Below are 20,751 nucleotides of genomic sequence, written 5' to 3' on the forward strand. Positions count from 1 at the left end.
AATATCATTATTTATTTATAGCACAAGTATTGAACTTTTACCCTCAAAGAAATTATACATAACAAAGAAAATAGGATCACTAAAAATGCAACAAAAGCTTCAAATACAAGTATAATTATATTTAGAAATTTACACATTTATTTATTTGTGGATGATCAAATTTTGGGCATTCTATCAATTGTTTTGATTTATTATGGTATCATTGTAACGTTCATCCATCCATTATCTGCAGCGCTTATCCTCAGTAGGGTCGCGGGGGTGCTGGAGCCCATCCCAGCTACCTTCGAGCAGTGGACACCAGTCACAGAGAACACAGAGACAGACAACTTGTTCTAGGGACAATTTGGACCGATCAATTAACGGGACATGCATGTTTTTGGGATGTGGGGAGAAAACCGGAGTGCCCGGAGGAAACCCACACAAGCACGGGGAGAACATGCAAACTCCAAACAGGAAGGTTCGATCTATAACGGTCATGTTTTTATTAAATTATCTGAGGTTGCTCTTTATCATTTCCCTCTTAAAATATGAGAAATAATATAGAAAATGATCTGCCAATTGAGCAATATTTTATTAATTATAAAAATTGTGATTATTTTACTCTTTATTATACATTTCCCTCCAAATTTTATTAAAGTTTTCTTCAGTTTTATTTAAATCTCCCCCCTTCTAAAAAGGGCTATTAATATTTAAAATTAGCATACTTTTCTACCAATTGAACAATATTTGTTTTATATTAAAACATTATTATTTTTCTTGATCCACTATTCTTTCCGATTTTTAATAAGATTTTAGTTTTTGTTTTTTTAAAATAGTTTATTCTTAAAAAATGAGAAATAATCTTCCACTTGAACAATATATATATATTTGTATGTTTTATAAAAGTTGTGCTTTTACTCAGCACGGCAGTGGTTAGGGCATGTGCAGCACAGCTCTGAGGTCATGAGACCAAACCTCCGGTGTGAAGTTTGCATGTTCTCCCTCTGCTTGCGTGGGTTTCCTCTGGGCGCTCCGGTTTTCTCTCACATTCCAAAAACATGCATAGCAGGTTCATTGGTCGGTCCAAATTGTCCCTAGGTGTGAATGAGCGAGCGAATTGTCTGTCTCTGTCCCCTACCCACTGCCCAAAGATAGCTGGGATGGGCTCCAGCACCCCCGCGACCCTACTGAGGATAAGCGGTGCAGAAAATGGATGGATGGATTATTTGACTATTCATGCTACCTTTTAAAAAATAGTAGTATTTTTCTGTTCTTTTTCTTTTCTAAAAAGAACAAATAATATTTTGAATAGGAAAATGATCTGTATATGAAAGATATTAACAAAAAATATACGATATATTTCCCCAAATTTTTCTATGCAAGCAAGATTATTATTTTTTTTAAATTGGAACAGTTTTTTTAGTATTTATTCTCCATTTTTCTACCAATTCAACCACTTTTTGCAACGAAACCTCATCTCATCTCATTAGCTGCACCGCTTATCCTCAGTAGGGTCGCGGGGGTGCTGGAGCCCATCCCGGCAATCATCGGGCAGTGGGCAGGGGACACAGGGACAGACAACTCGCTCGCTCATTCACACCTAGGGACAATTTCGACCGGCCAATCCACCTGAAATGCATGTCTTTGGAATGTGGGAGGAAACCGGAGTGCCTGGAGGAAACCCACGCAAGCACGGGGAGAACATACAAACTCCGCACAGTAAGTCCGGTAGCTGGATTTGAACCCACACAGGAGGTTCCCAAGACCTTAAAACTAAGTCCAAAAAATATGGTTTGTTGGTTGGATCCCTTAACCACTAAGGTGTGGTTCCTGTGGTGTGCCTTGGGCAAGTGCAGCCTGGTGGCCTCTCTAGGCCAACATATGTTTACGTCAACTTTTGGAAATGACTCTGCATGTGTGTGGAGACTAGGTAAAGAAGTCGGCCGCCCTTGCCCTCGCGAGCCTCGTAACCAGCTTAGCGGCGAAGGGCTTTTAATTATGGCTGTCTGAGTCTGGACACAACAGAGTCGCCAGGTGGTCGGTCCGCTCGCACACAAAAACACCAGGGTGTCCGACGACACTTTACCCGGAAGACGCCACCAACTGGCGACCGGTCTCATGAATTAACTTGAAGATTTCCATTAGCCTCGGTATGAACTTTTCGAGAGCTCCTGACGATCTGGAGCCGGTCAACCTGGTAAAACCAAGGAGATAATCCAGCCTGACCGCTTGGCACTGACATCTTGCACTGTGATCCAGATTAGCCGCAACGGAGCGTTCGGAGAACTGATTGAAAGAAGATTCAAGATTACCTCTTTGCCCGTTTGGTTACAACACCTTTGGGTATCAGGCTGAGTGTAAAAGCCTTTATTGACTATTGTATTCAGGTATCATACTGGCCGCTGGGAATTCTTTTGTCATTTTGTCCATGAAAGAAATCATCAAATCCATCCATTCATTATCTGCACTACTCATCCTCACTAGGGTCGGGAGGGTGCTGGAGCCCATCCCAGCTATCTTCGGGCAATGGGCAGGGGACACCCTCAACTGGTAGCCAGCCAATTGCAGGGCACACGGGGACAGACAATTTACTCGCTCATTCACACCTAGGGACAATTTGATAGATACTTTATTCATCCCCGTAGGGAAATTAACACTTCCAGCAGTATCCTTTTGTTGTCTATTAACAGGATGGCCTCCGGGTCCTGTGTTGTAGTTTAGCCACAGCGGAGTGGATGACGTCACACGCTAGGCCAAAAGTTCTTCCCTGCAGCAGATGGAAATCTTTGTGCCCAGGGTTACACCGCCTCGTGTTCACATAGATAGCGAGTCCGCCTCCTCTCCGCTTCCCGCAGGCTTTTGTGTCTCTGTCTGCCCTAACAGCGCTGAAGCCGGGTAGCTCCACGTTAACGTCCGGGATGCTAGACGTGAACCACGTTTCCGTAAAAGACAGCAAACTGCACTCCCTGTACGCTTTGATGTTTTTCACCAGCACAGCCAGTTGGTCGGTCATATTTGCTAGAGAGTTCACATTTCCCATGATTACGGACGGTACCGAAGACTTAGAACGCTGCTAGCTGCTTAGCTAGCTCCGGCTCTGCGTCCACGATAGGTCCCCCTCATCACGCCGGCATGAGAATTCTTCAGGGCAAGGAGTTGATTCCTCAAATAAACCCATAAGGATAGGATAGAAAGTAATCCAAAGTGTAGTTGTCAAACGGGACAAAAAACACCAAAGATAGAAGCAGACACTTAAAACAATAAATCACCAAAAGAGTAAACCACACACTTTCACTGTAGTGAACGATGAATAAGATAAAAACAAAATTAACAAGGGAAAGTGTTAAAAGAGAACGTGTTTTTATGATGAAAATAGGGAAATAAGCGTCATTGCACAAGAGCAAGGTGGTTTTGTTTGGGAGAATCGAGCGTCACGTATGCTTTGTTTGCATATCGCGGAAACCTTATCAAGGAGCCGCAGCCTCGCCAGCACACAAGGTGACTTCTCAAAGGCGACATATGGCCCCGTTCTCTCTCTTATCTTTATCTCGCGTCCCTCCTTTTCAGACTGAGCGATATCGCGTATGTACATTTTTAACGCCGCGGTTTCTGTCCTGCAGACGAACGTCCGTGTTACCACCATGGATGCTGAGCTGGAGTTTGCCATCCAGCCCAACACGACTGGCAAGCAGCTGTTTGACCAGGTGAGAAGTATAGACACAAATCGATCCATTTATCTATCTACCCTGGTCATATCCCTCGAGAGGGGTGAACGACAGCAAGACAAACACCAACAAAAATAAAGAAAATTAAAAGAGGGAAAAAGTAGCAAAAAACACTCACAACCATTTTTGGACCATGGCCAACCCAAATACCCAAACACCCAAACAAGTTAGGCACCTAAGTCGGTCATGCTTTCGTCCCTCCAGATGAAACGGGACACAAGAAAGCGGCCATGTCACTCCGGTCAGGGTGACACAACACACTCTTCTGTTCAACAGCAGGGCCCGACAGCTTTCACTGGTTTACCCCTGCCGCATCATTGAACGCGTGTCCAGACATCCCACTATCCTTTCACAATCATTCCTATCACCAACAAGAGCTCTAGCTTCCACTATATTAAGACCTCTTTCCTGCAGTCCACTCAGCACTATCCATCCTTCCTCTTGGTCTCCTTCCATTGACTTCTGCTCTGTAGATCCTCTTCAACATTCACTCCTCATCCGTCCTCTCCATGTGTCCAAACCAACCGAGTTCTCTCGTATCCACACGCTTGCTCAGTTCCACTACTACTCCAGTTCTGTCTCACAGTTTCATTTCTCAATCTTTCCAATCTTGTCACTCCTAACATACTCCTCAAACACTTCATCTCAAAAACCTTTCATTTCCTTCTTAAATCTGCGTTCACCATACAACACAGTCGGCACAATCACACTCTCATACGGTCCCCTCTTAACATCCATACATGCGCATCACTCTCCTCAGAGCAGCCAAAACCTTGCTTCCTTGATTGAATCTGTGCAATACCTCGCACTCCATTCCACCAACTGAAGCCACATCACAACCCAAGTACCTAAAGCTTTCAACTTCTTCCAGCACCTGTCCATGCAACCTTATTTCTAACGCCATGCCCACTCCATCAGACACAAATAAGATGTGTCAATAAATAAACATGAAAATACAAGTCTGATGTTGATTTTAGGTTTTTTTTTTTTCCCGATGTAAAATTATTTCTAACCTCTTAAGACCTGGGGTCTGCTAGCGTGGACGTGAATGCAAAACAAACAAGAAGCTTGGATCTTAGGAGGTTATCCATCCATGATCTGCACCGCTTAACCTCAGTAGGGTCGCGGGGGTGCTGGAACCCATCCCAGCTATTTTCAGGCAGGGGACACCTCGAACTGGTTGCCAGCCACTCGTAGGGCACACAGGGACAGACAATTTGCTCGCTCATTCACCTAGGGACAATTTGGACTGGCCAATAAACCTGACATGGAAACCCCGCAAGTGCGGGGAGAACATCCAAACTCCACACAGGAGGTTCGATCTCATGACCTCAGAACTGTGCCGCACACCCGCTAACCACTGCGCCGCCGTCCTGCCCTCTTAGGAGGTTAAACATTGCTTATTCAAACCATTTTCTTTCGACTTTATTTTGTGTCCCCGACTGTTGCAACAGGATCGTCAAAACAAAGTAGCAATTTTCATTACAGACTAAAATGGAGAAGGAAGTCAAAAATGTTGATTTGGAGATTTCAAAATCACACTTCTAACATCCCTTATTTTTGTTTCCAGTAGCCCAAGCATTAGATTGTTTTGCAACTTTTTTAATGATGTGCTATCAATAAAATCAAAACATAACGCACAAAAGTAATTTCATATGCTTTGCATGGGATTCTTGAAAAACACATGAAATCTAAATGAAAATATAATTGTGAAATACTGTTAGCTTTTTACACACTGAAAAGATTTAAATTAGAATAACACAAAATCCCCGAAAATATAAAACAATAACATATCAATCAAAAATCTTATGATCAGTGCTATGAAGAATTGATAAATTGCAAAAAAGAATAACTATTTACATATATTTTTTGTCAAGTCATGTTTATTTGTATAGCCCTTAATCACAAAGAGTCTCAAAGGGCTGCACAGATCAAAGACTATTATGATACCTTCCCCTGATCTAAAACAAGGGCAAGGGAAAACTCAAAATCCTCAAGTCAAGTCATGTTTATTTGTTTGGCCCTTAATCACAAAGAGTCTCAAGGGGCTGGACAGACCATAGATTATTGCAAACTACAGACTATTATGACACCATCCCCTGATCTAAAACCTACATGAGGGCAAGGGAAAACTCAAAAACGTCAAGTCATGTTTATTTGTTAGGCCCTTAATCACAAAGAGTCTCAAAGGGCTGTGCAAGTCAAAGACTATTGCAAATTACAGACTATTCTGACACCATCCCCTGATCTAAAACCAACATGAGGGCAAGGAAAATAGAAAGTGGAGGTTTGACGTTTTTTACATTTGCCAATGACACTGAAAAGAATTGATGCCTGTGACATCTCTCGCTTTCAATGTCAGTGAATAATTTAAGAGAAATAAGTAACTTGTTTGTAAAATTTAGATTTCTCTGTTTTTCTTACTTTTTTTTACCTAAACCTATTCTCAACTCGGTCACTTCCAATATGATTAGCATGAGATTTCATTCGTCAATCGATTAGCACTTCTAGGATTGCATTAAAAAAGTCATCAATCAATATTTATCAACACCAGATTACAACAGACTGGAGCAAAAAACAGGACAGGTGGGAGTCGGGGTCGAAAAAGGCTTGCCTAGTGTTCACTGAGGGTCGCAGACGGACTGACAAAAGGGGACAGACGGGACCGAGTTCAAATACTGATCGGGAGCCAATCAGAACCCGCGGCGGGTGGCGCCAAATGAGCGGGCACATCAGTAATCATGACGATAAAGGCCAGAGCAAGCTGGACACACCGGAGCGTTTAAAAATAGAAAGTAGTTGGAGTTGGTCAGAGCCGGAATAAGCTATTAGCGAGAGAAGCTACTGAAGAGGCCAGGAAAAGATTACATCTGTCAAAATGTCGATCCCTACTTTTACACCACTACAGGGCGCTTGTATAACACCGGGGCTTTAAAATGAGCAACATTATTTGTCCGTGTCTGTCCCATCAAGCAATATGTTTGCCTACGTACGTCAGAGCCATTACGAGGACAGAAATCGGGTAATGACTGATTTAAGACGACAGGCATTGTGGCGGACGGCTGCGTGACCTCCTTTATGAAAAGGCCGACCCATAAAAGAAGCCGAAACCTTCCCTTTCATTTGTTTTCCTTCCCCAGCATCAGTGAAACCTTTCAAAGACGGAACAATGCTCAAAGGCAGCCTTTAACACGCCGCACACTGATATGTGGGGACAAAGAGATCTTTGTCAGACTGGTATTGGGCAGTACCTACTGGCACACATTTCCAGTGCCTCCTTAGCTTTTGATAGAACAACAAAAGACTCCGAAGGAAGGATTCTGAAAAGGAAAAGAAAAAAAACATCTTGTGTTGTGTTTGTAAAAATACGGGACGAGTGCTAGAATTTGAGGTTGGAAAACTAAAAATGCATTGGAGTGAACACATTGACAGCAATGGATGTCCAACGCAAGGGGAATAATCTCGCACTTAACTCCTTTTCTGGCGACAAAATATTGATTTATGACCCAGTGAAAGCAATCCTAGAAGAGCCAATTGATTAAGTCACGGAATATCTCACACTAGTATTGAAAATTCATGACTTATAACGAATATAAGCAGAAGTAAATAGAAGGAGACCAAGTGGAAGGCCGCCATTGACGTGGATGGATAGTGTTGTGAGTGCACTGCAGGAAAGAGGTCTAAATCTAGTGGAAGCTAGAGCTCTTGTTGGGGATAGGAATGATTGTGAAAGGATAGTGGGATGTTTGGACGCTTTCTAAGGGATGGACAGGGAACCTGTATGATGCAGCAGGGGTAAACCAGCTAAAAGCTGTCATGCTCTGCTATATGGATTGGATAGATTGAGAAATGAAATTGTGAGAGCCAGAACTGGAGTAGTCGTGGAACTGAGCAAGCGTGTGGATAAGAGAGTACTCTGTTGGTTTGGACACATGGAGAGAATGGATGAGGAGCGAATGTTGAAGAGGATCTACAGAGCAGAAGTCAATGGAAGGAGACCAAGAGGAAGGCCGCCATTGACGTGGATGGATGGTGTGAGTGCACTGCAGGAAAGAGATCTAAATCTAGTGGAAGCTAGAGCTCTTGTTGGTGATAGGAATGGGTGGAGAGGTGTTGTGAAGGGATAGTGGGATGTTTGGGCGGGTCCTATGATGCGGCAGGGGTAAACCAGTGAAAGCTGCTGTTAAATAAAAGAGTGTGTTGTGTCACCCTGACCCGGGTGACATGCCCGCTTTCTTGTGTCCCATTTCATCTGGAGGGACGAAAGCATGACCAAATTAGGTGCAGCGGTGCCTAACCTGTTTGGGTGTTTGGGCATTTGGGTTGGTCATGGTCCCCCCAAAATTCTTATGTGTTTTTGCTACTTTCCCCCCCTTTTTTTAAAATTGTCTTCGTTATTGTATGTGTTTGTCTTGCTGTCGGCCACCCCTCTTGAGGGATATGATCAAGGTAGATAGATAGATAATGAATATTTGGGCCGTAGAAGCCTTCATATCGACACTCACTCGTTCCCCAGGTGGTGAAGACGGTCGGGCTGAGAGAGGTGTGGTTCTTCGGCCTCCAGTACATCGACAGCAAAGGCTACGTCACGTGGTTGAAACTCAACAAGAAGGTCAGCGACGTTGATCCTCCTTGAAGACGGTAGAAGATAACATGAAGGGGGTTTTTTGTGTTTAGGTGACACAACAGGACGTGAAAAAGGAAAACCCTCTGCAGTTTAAGTTCAGGGCAAAGTTCTTTCCAGAGGACGTCTCGGAGGAACTCATCCAAGAGATTACGCAGCGACTCTTCTTCCTTCAGGTACTCTAGACACACGGGATACAACAGGGTACCAATGTTGTAAGTCCTTGGTATGACTAAGACTCAAACCAACGACCTCCTAGTCCCTTTGCGAGCGCCCTACCTCAGGGCCACCGAGCTTCGTAACCCCATGTAACGGATAAAAACCCTAAAATGGAAAAAATAATATACTTATGAAATAAACATGCGTATAATAATTTAATATCATAAATAAATATACTTGTGAAGGAAAGATTAAATTTGATTTTCCTTTGGCGTGATGTGAATTGAGCTGGTCAAGCGGAGTAGCCGTTGGATGCGAGTCCAGAATGTCAATTGGTTACAGCAGAGGTGTCAAACTCATTTGAGCTAGGAGGCTATATGGTAGAAGAAACACTCTCTTGGGGTCAAGGCTAGATAGACATAAAAATAAAAAGAAAGCAAAGGAGAGAAACGGGTTAAAGGGAGCAATAGAAAGAAAATGAGAGTGGGGAAGAGAGAGAGTGACAGAAAGTCTGAGAGAGGTAAATAAAAAAATGAAATAAACCACGACAGAGAGAACGATAAAGAAGGGGATAAAGAGAGAAAGAAAAAGCAAGCGCAAAATCGAGAAATGGAGGCAAAGATAGAGAGAAAGAGGTAGAAAAATGGAAAGTGGGAGACAAAATGAAAGACAGGAAGAGAAGGGTAAAGGAGGGGAGGGAGAATGGGGAAAGAGAAAGAAAGGGACATCGAAAGAACAAAACCAAGTAAGAGAATAGTAAATTGAGAGGCAGGGAAAGAAAGAAAGAGGGGAAAGCAACACAGCTCTGGTTGCTTTGCGAGTGGCGCCTGGCTTTGGAGACATTGAGTGGATATATTTTTCTCTTGTGCTTTTCTCACTGATGCCTAACCGGCCAGATTAAAGCGATTGGTGGGCCAAATGCGGCCCGTGGGACACTTATGGGTTACAACAGTGCAGTTTCGCAAGGGTAGAGATTTGTGTTCCTCCTTCCTATTACTTGATCATCTTTAGTTTTGCTTTTATGGTTATGGTTTTTCTTCTCCCTTTAGCATCAATTTTATTTTTGTTTTTTTGTCGACAAATTTGATTTCAAAAGGCTTTGAAAAAGTCTTGAATTTAACTCGCCTTAAACTGTAGGAACCCTGGTAAGGAAAGTGCCATAAATAGGTTCTCAAAAAACATCATATTTCACACCCTAAAGGGAAAACGTCATAAGGTGGAGGGGCCACGTCTTCTTGGTGGTCTACTCTACTTGGATTTTTGTTGTAGATGATCCTAACCTGTTCCGCATCTTCTACTTCACCATCCTTTCAGCGACAACACGCTCATTAAAGTCTCATTTTCTTTCTCATCCCCGAAGGTGAAGGAAGCCATCCTCAACGACGAAAATTACTGCCCGCCCGAGACGGCCGTGCTCCTGGCCTCCTACGCCGTGCAGGCCAAGTTTGGCGACCACAACAAGGACCTGCACAAAAACGGCTACCTGGCGGCCGACCGCCTGCTGCCGCAAAGGTAGAACGCGCAATTCTCTCCGACGATGACGAAGCCCTTGCGTTGTCATGGTGACCTGTTCTTTTTTTTTTCCTATGCTATCACCCATAGCATAGAAAAAAAGAGAAACTCAGTCGGTTAAAAAAAGCATTTGATAACATTAATCATAATATACTATTAAAAAACTGGAAAGATATGGCATCATGTATTCAAAGTTATTTGACTGGGAGGAAGCAATATGTGAAAATGGGAGAGTTGTCGTCTGAATACTTGGACATCTGTTGTGGAGTACCACAGGGTTCTATCCTGGGTCCAAGGTTATTTCATTTATAAATTTTTAAGGTTTCAAAACTATTGAAAATAGTCATATTTGCAGACGACACTAACATTTTCTATTCAAATGATAACTATATTAATTTAGTAACCTGCATTCATCGTGAATTAATTAACCAAAAGTGTGGATGGATATCAATAAATGATCTTTAAATTTAAATAAAACCAAAGTCATATTCTTTGGTAATCGCAAGGCAAATCAAGATTTAGAAGTCAAAATGGATGCTGCTGCAATAGACGCTGTATCAGAAATGAAGTTTTTAGGGGTCATAATAGACAAGAAATGAAGCGGAAAACACACAAAAGACACATACAAACTAAAGATTCTAAAAGCATTTCAATCATTAATAAAGCCAAATTCATTTTAAACTACAATGCATTGTATTTATGATATTGTTCTGCCATACTTAACATATTGTGCAGAAGTCTGGGGCAATCATTACAAAAGTTCACTACAGCCCCTTTTTATCATTCAAAAACGTCCAATTAGAACCATACACAGGGTAGGATATCGAGATCATACTCGTATTTTATTCCTGCAGTCCAAATTATTAAAATAAGATGATTTAGTAAAATGTATCACTGCACAACTGCTATTTAAGGTCAACAAAAACATAGTGCCAGAGAACATCCATAAATTATTCATTCGGAAACAGGGAAATTATAACTTAAGGGGCTGTCGTGAATTCATAATCCCAAAGGTGAGAACCACCAGGAAAAGGATGTGTGTGTCTGTGTGCGGAGTCAAGCTTTGGAACGGGTTGCAAGACGAAATCAAACGGTGTCCAACTACTCACTTGTTCAGATTTAAATTTAAAAAAAAAACATTACTGGCGAAATAACAGAGATGAGGAGGGTGGGGTATGAGTGGTGCGGGAGATTGGGAATAGTGCGTCTAGTTAACTTTGTGTTATTGTTGCTGATGTTATATCCTAACTGTTATTATTAATATCATTACAATTGTTGTTATATCATTGGTGTATTTAATAGGGAAGATGAAGGGGTAGGGAAAATAAGCATCTGCTTCTGACTTCCCCTTTTCGATGTTATGTAACATTATTTTGCCGTTGAGTTATTGTTTTTGTTCTGTTTTATTTTGATGTTGGAATAAAGTTTGCATTCACGCATTCATTCTCTTCACGGTCTTGTGGGGCAGGGTTCTGGAACAACACAAGCTGACAAAGGAGCAATGGGAGGACAGGATACAGACCTGGCACGAGGAACACAGGAGCATGCTAAGGTCACTGTTAAAAGATTGAACACCGTTCCAACACGAGGAACCGGATACGCTAATGAGCGAGCTTCAACCGTCTATGCAGGGAGGACGCCATGATGGAGTATCTGAAGATCGCCCAGGACCTGGAGATGTACGGCGTCAACTACTTTGAAATCAAAAACAAGAAGGGAACCGAGCTATGGCTGGGAGTCGACGCCCTGGGACTCAACATCTACGAACACGACGACAAGTAAGGCGATATGTTCGGTTCATTGAAGTTATTCGAGATTATTTGTCATTTAAAAACATGCGTGCTATGAGTATTTTTTCCCTTTTGAATTATATTCATTGGATTTGTTTTTAATAGTAGAAACCAACAAAAAAAAATACATAAAATATTGGCTTACAGAGGGTTCTCGGGGATCTTTGAAGTTCTTAAAAGGCATTAAATTCATTATACTAAAAATAAGGGGTGGCTTTAGTATAATAATAATACATTGTATTTTCGAAGCGCCTTTCAGGACACCCAAGTTCGCTGTACATACAAGTAGGACACAACAATAAACAAAGGGTGGGGAAAAAAAAAGTAATAAATAGCCAATAAAACACATTCATTGGCATTAAATATATTTGAACTCATTTTTCTAATTACCTGGGTTATTGAGTAAAAAAAAAAAATATTTATTTCTTAATATGCAATAAAAAGTGCCTAGAAATCGATTATCAATTACTTAAAGAAAATTCAATAATGCATCACAACAAATTCAACTACATTATCATGTAAAAGTATATTTTGAAATTATTTGAATGTATACTTGTTAGGTCGTTGCAGTTTTTGAATACAATAATTATAATGAATTATAAACAATACAATCAATTCTGGCAATATGTGATATTTTTGAAAATTGCACACACTCAAAATATTTCCTTGCTATAAGTCTCATTTATTGTGTGTTAATTGTTTCATTGTTTATAGTAGAAATGCATATTTCATTCATTTTAATCATAACTGAAAAATGTATAATTTACTAAACACTCAAAATAATAAGAAAAGACAGGAGGTAAAACGCTTGTCTTGAGATCAAGAGGTCGCAGGTTCGATTCCCAGCTCCTCTGTGTTATATGTCGAAGTGTCCTTGGGAAAGACACTAAATCCCTAATGCCCCCAAAAAGCAGGTAGGCGCCTTGCATGGCTGACTCCCTATTGGTGTGTGAGTGTGTGTGTGTGAATGGGTAAGTGTGATGCACATTGTAAAGGGCTTTGGGAGCTCTTCATTGACTTGAAAAGCGCTATAGAAATGCAGACCATTTACCATTTAAAACAACTTAAATCCCATTTTCCAAATTCTTAAAAATGAGGACACATTAAAAAGTTTATATTTGTTTAAACTGAAAAGATTTAGTCGAGTCATTTTTATGCATCATGATAAAAATGCTTCCCGAACGCAGCAAAAACAGTTTTTTGGAATGAGTAGGCATCTGCCAGTTTTTGGCTGAGGATTCCATGATGTGCAACCCATTTATTTATGACATGTGGATGTCTCCATGTGTATTTATTCACAAAATTTGCCTAGGAAAGAACTTTGGAGAGTTTTTCAGATGGAAATTTTTCTCCTGGACCAAAATGTGATTTTAAAAACACTTGACAAACGTCAAAAACCTGCCGTGGTCTCATTGAGTCCAGGCCCTCACATTAATATATTGATTTCAACAACCACGTCAACAACCTGTGATGCTTATCAATGAGATAACAGTATGGCTTTCTTGTGTTTTATATGTGTCAGCAATTTTTTATTTCAGTAAAGGCTATGGCCGATCGGCAGCCGTCCACAAAACACTCTTTTTCTTGGATAACTGTTTATTTTTAGCCCCCCAGTGACACCACATGACAGTGAATGTAAAAAAGCGATGAAAACCTATGGTAATGAGGTAATGCATTTTTGAAACTAGGTTACTCCAGTTAAAATCATTAAAATTTAACAAAATAGTATTTAGTAAGTCATACTTATGTTTAATACTTGTTCCCATGATTAAATGTCTTTATAAATATATATCCATTTAAAGTAAAAATGAGGTTTTATTAAAATAAGGTGTGACGTTTCTTCATTTTCCTCATGTTGAGGTTTTTGAGTTTTCCCTTGCCCTCATGTAGGTTTTAGATCAGGGGATGGGGTCATAATAGTCTCTCAGGGGATGGTGTCATAATAGTCTGTGGTTTGCAATAATCCGGGGTCTGTGCAGCCCTTTGAGACTCTTTGTGATTAAGGGGCCAAACAAATAAACATGACTTGAGGTTTTTGAGTTTTCCCTTGCCCTTGTGTAGGTTTTAGATCAGGGGATGATGTCATAATAGTCTGTGGTTTGCAATAATCTGTGCAGCCCTTTGAGACTCTTTGTGATTAAGGGTCAACCAAATAAACATGACTTGACTTGACTGAGGTTTACAGTTTTTCCTTGCCCACATGTAGGTTTAAGATCAGGGGATGGTGTCATAATAGTCTGTAGTTTGCAGAATTCTGTGGTCTGTGCAGCCCTTTGAGACTCTTTGTGATTAAGGGCCAAACAAATAAACATGACTTGACTTAAACATTAAAATTAACTCTTATTCATTTGGTGTTTTTTTGTTTGCTTTTTGTAAAATAAAACCAGTTTATACTAATATTACTGTTTTAAGCGTAAAATGACTGCTCTTCTCCCCTTAAAGACGCCTTACCGAATTATTTGTTTTTTAACCGTCCCTTTTTTATACATTTCAACCCAAAAAATCTTAATTCAAGACTAATATTTTAGTCTACGGCTGCTTGAAATGAGACTAAGTGTGAATAGGCCACTTCAATGATTGCATTAGATTTCCATTTTGGTTAAGGTTTGCAACTTTTATTAGTTTTAAACAAGAACATGTTGTTTTCTTTTTAGTATTCTGAGGACGGATTTAGTTTTTCGTGTCAAAATAGTGTATGATAACAAATACCGCTCTTTGATGCCAAAAAGATGGGCATGTATGGCAGTGTGTCAAGAATATCACAGTTTAAAAAAAAAATCTAACAAAGGTTAAAATTTCAAGTCTCACGTAAGAAAAATAAGGTTTCCTAATCTTTTGACCTGCAATGGAATAATAAAGTGGGGAATGTGTTCCTGTGGCTAGATTACCCCCCTGTGGTGAGTGATGGTATTGTATGGTGGTGGATATTAGACTAGATACTTTTGCTCTTTTTCTGATATTTTAAAATTTTAATAAGCTGCTTGTGGATATACCTTTTGAGAATCAATACATATTTTCGCTTTTAGGTGATCATTATCCGAATGATCCCTAAATATATTCTTAAAGGCGACCGGTCTGTTCTTTCTTGTCAATGTTTTGTGCATACCTGTCGCGCTCCAGGGCTCCATGCCCTTAAAAAATGTTGTATTTTCCCTTACAAAATAAAAAATCATCTTACACCATATTTTTTTTTAAACGTGTTTAATTATGTAGTTTAACATGTTATATTGTACACGTGTTTCGTGATATCATATATGTTGTTCATGAACATTTTAATAATAATAATAATAATTTCCTTGTATTGTCATTCTGTGTAACAATGTACACAGAACGAAATGTCGATTGCACCTGACCCGTTGTAGCGAGCCGATGCAGCCGCAGCCAACAGAGGGCGCCGCCGACCACTTTTTAAGTCTTAGGAATGACTCGGCCGGGGCGCGAACCACCGACCTCCCAGTCTCAAAGCGGGCGCCTTACCATCTAGGCTACTGAGCTGGTTTTGTTGTGAGATACTGAGTTGATCGACATGAATGAGGTTTATTATAAGTCAAGTCAAGTCAAGTCATTTTTATTTGTGACGCCCTAAATCACGAAGAGTCTCAAAGGGCTTCACAGATTATTACACTATATTACACAGACTATTTTTCAGCCGACGAGAAGAGTAGGTTATTCATATACTATGGAGTAAAAAGGTTCAAAAATGAAGTCGCTTAGACGTTCACTGTAGAAGGAAAAAATACATGCAAATACAATTAAGTAGAATTTTCTTATTCAAATTATGAATTCATTTTCTGCCTTAAATTATTGTTGGTAATATACTGATTAAAGGGATAACCACAAACCTGTCTTTTTTTTTTTTCATTTTCTCATTTTTATACTTCCTTTTTTTCTTAACTTCTTTATACAACAATAATGATCCGTAATATAATGCATCGAAGCAAGTGAGCCGTTGGAGAGCCGCCTCTCTTTAACGAGTTGAGCCGAAAAAGCCGGTTCTCTAAAAAGAGACGGACTTCCTTTCACTACACAACTACTACAGAATGATGCATGATGGGAAATTCCACAGGCGGCAGACGCATACGCACAGTAGCATCAACGCACTCGCTTTGTTTGAAAAAAAAAAAAACGATACCGAGATAGAGGCTACCGCGGCGAACTCGTTTGACTTGGTGGATTTGCCGTTTCGTGATCGTCGGTGTATACCGGATGGTAGCCGTCATTGACGAATTTGCCTTTTTCCGTCCAGATTTTTTTGTACGTCGTACACGTCTTAAAATGCATAATAAACCTACTTTGTACAACAAAAACGTACCGATTGACAGGTATGTATATCTATTGTTGCTTTCATGGGGAAATAATAGTTTTTTTTTTTTTATCCTCCTGGCGAAAAAACCTATTCTGAAGATAGTTACTTTCCCTCACTGCGGCTACGATGTATTAAATATATGATGTTTACCCCAGGTTATCGCCGAAAATAGGCTTCCCGTGGAGCGAAATCCGGAACATTTCTTTCAACGATAAGAAGTTTGTTATCAAGCCCATCGACAAGAAAGCACCGGTGAGTCAATTCATTTCCTAAAGATCACGAGAAGGATTTTGAAATTTGAACTCCCCCTGCAGGACTTTGTGTTTTACGCACCGCGGCTGCGCATCAACAAACGCATCCTGGCGCTCTGCATGGGCAACCACGAGCTGTACATGCGCCGCCGGAAGCCCGACACCATCGAGGTGCAGCAGATGAAGGCCCAGGCTCGGGAGGAGAAACATCACAAGCAGATGGAGAGGTACGATGCGGAGGTCTATGAATTAGGCGTGGACCCAAATGCAGTGGAGATTCTAGGGTCTAGCAGAAATTCGTTGGGGGGGCCCCCACCACTGACACACAAGAGAATTTCATAAGGACGAATTCTGGGCCTCTGTCATTTTAACGAATAACCAAACAAATGTCATCACAGAAAGAAGGTCTCGACCGTGTTGTGGAGGTAGATGCTGGATATTAAAGGTGATGCAGAAAGTTATCTGTTGATAGATTTAGAATGCAAATAACACAAGCAAGTGTATTCTTCTTTGAGTAAAGGGGTTTCTTATAACAACAAAGAGCTTGTTGTTATAACACTGCAAAATCTCAATCTCGTTTGGATACATATTTTGGAGGCATTTTAGCTTAATAATGGACAGGAAATGTATTCGCGAAAAGAACTGGAATCGATGACAGGCCACTAGTTGCGAAGTCTAATCCAACAAACGAGTTATACACAAACATTTTTTGCCATTGCTAGATAATAATAATATTAATAATAGTAAATTAAACTCTTGCCGTGCGAATATTTGGATATTTTAGCTTATAATGACAAGGAGTGTAATTGTGACAAGAAATAAATACAGCCCCTTATAGGCTAATGTGGGCCGCGGACCGTGAAAACAAGCCTGCAACTGGCCAAGAGCGCTTTCAAACACAAGGTCAGAGGCTAACGGCCAAATTGGAAAGCATCTGAGAAATCTGTTTATTTTTAAAAGGGAGTTATGTAGCAAAATGGATGGATTACAACTAGGGTCGTCAAACGTTGCAGGAAGAACATGCAAACTCTGCACAGGAAGGCTGGTAGTTGGATTTCATCCCATATTGTTTGTTTTTTTAATTTGATGCTGCTTAATGTTATTGCACTTATTTTCATTTGACAATTGATTCTTACAATGCACTTTTCTTCATTGCATAATTATTATTATAACTTAAGCCAGTTTTTTAAGCACTATGTTAACATTTTTATTTTTTGGGCCTATTTACACTCATAGTCCTTCATCTCTTTTCTCTTCAAAGTATCTTTAATACATGTTTTACCTTTGAGTGCCATATCTAATCTCATTGCATTTAATATTTGATACCGCTGATTTTGATGACAATAAAGACAATTATGATTCTAAGAACTGGTCACTTTTACCATAGAGCAGGGGTGGCGAACGCGCGGCTCTAGAGCCGCACCAATAAGAATGTGGCTCTTTGCCTCATCATGCTTTCTATATACTGTGGCTCTTTGCTTTGTTTCATGTTGAGTTTTTTTGTGTGTATTGAGGGTGGTCACTTTCCTTGAAATCAACACAAGAACAATACTTGTTGTATTGTAAGGAGAGGAGTGTGTTATGGGAAATCATATGTTTTTAATTGTGTGCGTGTCTGTCATGGCAGGTCAGTGCGTGGTGTGGCTCTTTGACTCTCACAGTTAAAAATTTCGGCTCTTTGTGTCAAACTCGTTCGCCACCCCTGCCATAGAGTGATTAATTTACTAACTCAGTTGCTTTTTGGAAGAAGTAGTGAGTAGCTATAACTTTTATCTTTTTGAAAATAACGCGGCAGACACTGTTTATACGGGACACCATAACAATGTCGTTCCTCCGAAGCCTTCGTGTTTGTTAAGACCAAAAAATGAATTTTGGCACGGCGGCGCGTCCCTCATACGAATCCTACCGTCCCCCCAGAGCGCAACTGGAAAACGAGAAGAAGAAACGGGAGCACGCCGAGAAGGAGAAGCTGCGCATGGAGCGAGAGAAGGAGGAGCTGATGGAGCGCCTCCGCAACATCGAGGAGCAGACGCAACGGGCGCAGAGGGAACTGGAGGAGCAGACCAGGAAGGCTCTGGAACTGGAACAGGAGAGGAAGCGGGCCGAGGAGGAGGCACAGCGCTTGGACAGGGAGCGCCGGGCCGCCGAGGAGGCCAAGGCCGCCCTGGCCCGGCAGGCCGCCGACCAGATGAAGAACCAGGAGCAGCTGGTACGTTCTGCTCTTCCGTCGAGCGAGATGTTTTTTTCGGGACCCATTCCCGTTATTAGAATCGCAAAGGGCCCGATCGTCGATATTTAGATCTCGTAAGCTTAAAAATGGCGTAAGAAATTTTGAAAAATGCAAAAAGAAACAAAGAAGATGTGTTATTAATTCCCAAAACCTCAATTGGCTTTTACAATTAATACCATAGAATTTCAACACAACTAATTCTTTCACTTATTCGCAATAATCAGACGCACGAAATCAAATATTTGGCAAAATTCAAATTTATTAATCGTGGATTGCAACATCCTTTGCTGTCTGGTAATCCCGGAAGGGGGATACCACATGTGCGGTCCCTTCTCAAGGTTTCTTCATTTTCCTCATGTTGAGTTTTTGGGGAGTTTTTCCTTGCCCTCATGTTGGTTCCAGAGCAGGGGATGGTGTCATAAGTCTGAAAAATAGTCTGTGTAATAACCTGTGAAGCCCTTTGAGACTCTTTGTGATTAAGGGCTATACAAATAAAAATGACTTGACTTGACTTGACTTATTACCGGTACTTAATGATTACCCAAAATCCAATACAATTAAATAGAACCATTAAAAGGAAGAATATAAAAACTAAAATACATGAATATCTTTTACAATATTTATATATTTTTAAATAAACATTTTTAAATCAAATATGTTGTCCAGCCCAAAATAAAATAAACACAATGAATATAATGAAAAATGTATAAATGAAAACGAATTAATATTTAAAAAAATGAATACAAACACATCTTTAAAAAATTCCCAAAATTCAAATAGTTAGAAAAAAATATTGTGAAAGATTCAGGTCTAATATGTGTTGGAAATGAATTAAAAAAAATATATAAATGAAAGGGGCAGCACGGCAGCGCAGTGGTTAGCGCATGTGCGGCACAGTTCAAGTCATGGGAACCTGTCGTGGGTTCAAATCCAGCTCCAGACTTCCTGTGCGGAGTTTGTATGTTCTCCCCGTGCTTGCGTGGGTTTCCTCCGGGCACTTCGGTTTCCTCCCACATTCCAAAAACATGCACATGCATTTCAGGTGAATTGGTCGGTCCAAATTGTCCCTAGGTGTGAATGAGCGAGTGAGTTGTCTGTCCCTGTGTGCCCTGCGACTGGCTGGCAACCAGTTCAGGGTGTCCCCTGCCCACTGCCCGATGATTGCTGGGATGGGCTCCAGCACCCCCGCGACCCTACTGAGGATAAGCGGTGCAGCTGATGAGATGAGATGAGATATAAATGAAAGTACATGAAAAAGGAACAAATGAATAAATAAATAACATGCATATACATACACAAAAGTCAAGTCATGTTTATTTGTTTGGTCCTTCATCACAAGGAGTCTCAAAGGCCTGCACGGACTACTGCAAACTACAGACTATTATGACCTTGCATCATTTTGTTTAATACCAACTAAACCCTAAAATCACATCTTAAACTGACAGTGAAACTATCTTCTCCTGGCGCTTCATCATTGTTTCTGCTGCTGGCCTGCCTTTCTGCATCGCAATGAAAACCGATATAATAATATCACCTAACGTTAGCATATACATTCTGAAAAGGAGGGGACCAAGTACTGAGCCCTGCGGAACGCCACAGTTAACACTAAAGCACTCCGAGGGCATATCATCGTTCCTAACACAATGCATCCTACGTGAGAGGTAGGAACTGCACCATGAGAGGACAGTTCCTGAGAGGCCAATCCATTTTCCAGCCAAAGTAATAAGATATAAAACGGATTAATAAGATACATAAATACATTTAAATGAAAAGAAATTCATAAGTAAAAGTCAGTTAAATGTCGGTTAGATAAATGAAGTAAACACGTATATCTATTTGCTGTTATTGTAATGATTATGAACAAGTACCAATATATTTTTTTGTCTTGAGTATATTAAAAAAAACTTATCTTCACAAACTTTTTACATGACGGGGTGGACACAATGAGTACTTTACCTGTGTTATAGTAGATTGTGATTGTTGACATGTTCTGTGTCGGACAGGCTGCTGAATTAGCCGAGTTCACCGCCAAAATTTCCCTGCTGGAAGAAGCCAAGAGGAAAAAGGAGGAAGACGCCAATGAATGGCAGCACAAGGTCAAATGGACTTCTCTTATTTATTAAACCCGTACGCCGAAGAAAATACGGAGACCCCTCGCTACCTTGCGCTTCAGTT

The 20,751-nt window shown here is 40.7% G+C and overlaps 1 protein-coding gene across 2 annotated transcripts in view; it reads left to right on the plus strand.

Moving 5' to 3' along the window:
* Nucleotides 1–20,751, plus strand: part of LOC148352431 (radixin) — a 38,641-nt gene that overhangs the window by 13,784 nt on the left and 4,106 nt on the right. For both annotated transcript variants that reach the window (XM_088353563.1, XM_088353561.1), the window contains exons 3-12: nucleotides 3,600–3,683; nucleotides 8,221–8,316; nucleotides 8,382–8,504; nucleotides 9,848–9,999; nucleotides 11,468–11,551; nucleotides 11,631–11,777; nucleotides 16,251–16,347; nucleotides 16,410–16,573; nucleotides 18,264–18,555; nucleotides 20,580–20,672. In XM_088353563.1, the coding sequence (XP_088209689.1) occupies nucleotides 3,600–3,683; nucleotides 8,221–8,316; nucleotides 8,382–8,504; nucleotides 9,848–9,999; nucleotides 11,468–11,551; nucleotides 11,631–11,777; nucleotides 16,251–16,347; nucleotides 16,410–16,573; nucleotides 18,264–18,555; nucleotides 20,580–20,672 (1,332 nt within the window). The remainder of the gene's footprint in view (nucleotides 1–3,599; nucleotides 3,684–8,220; nucleotides 8,317–8,381; nucleotides 8,505–9,847; nucleotides 10,000–11,467; nucleotides 11,552–11,630; nucleotides 11,778–16,250; nucleotides 16,348–16,409; nucleotides 16,574–18,263; nucleotides 18,556–20,579; nucleotides 20,673–20,751) is intronic.

This window comes from Urocampus carinirostris, chromosome 14 (genome assembly GCF_059441175.1).
Source record: "Urocampus carinirostris isolate Australia breed hairy pipefish chromosome 14, RoL_Ucar_1.0, whole genome shotgun sequence".
Classification (NCBI taxonomy): domain Eukaryota; kingdom Metazoa; phylum Chordata; class Actinopteri; order Syngnathiformes; family Syngnathidae; genus Urocampus; species Urocampus carinirostris.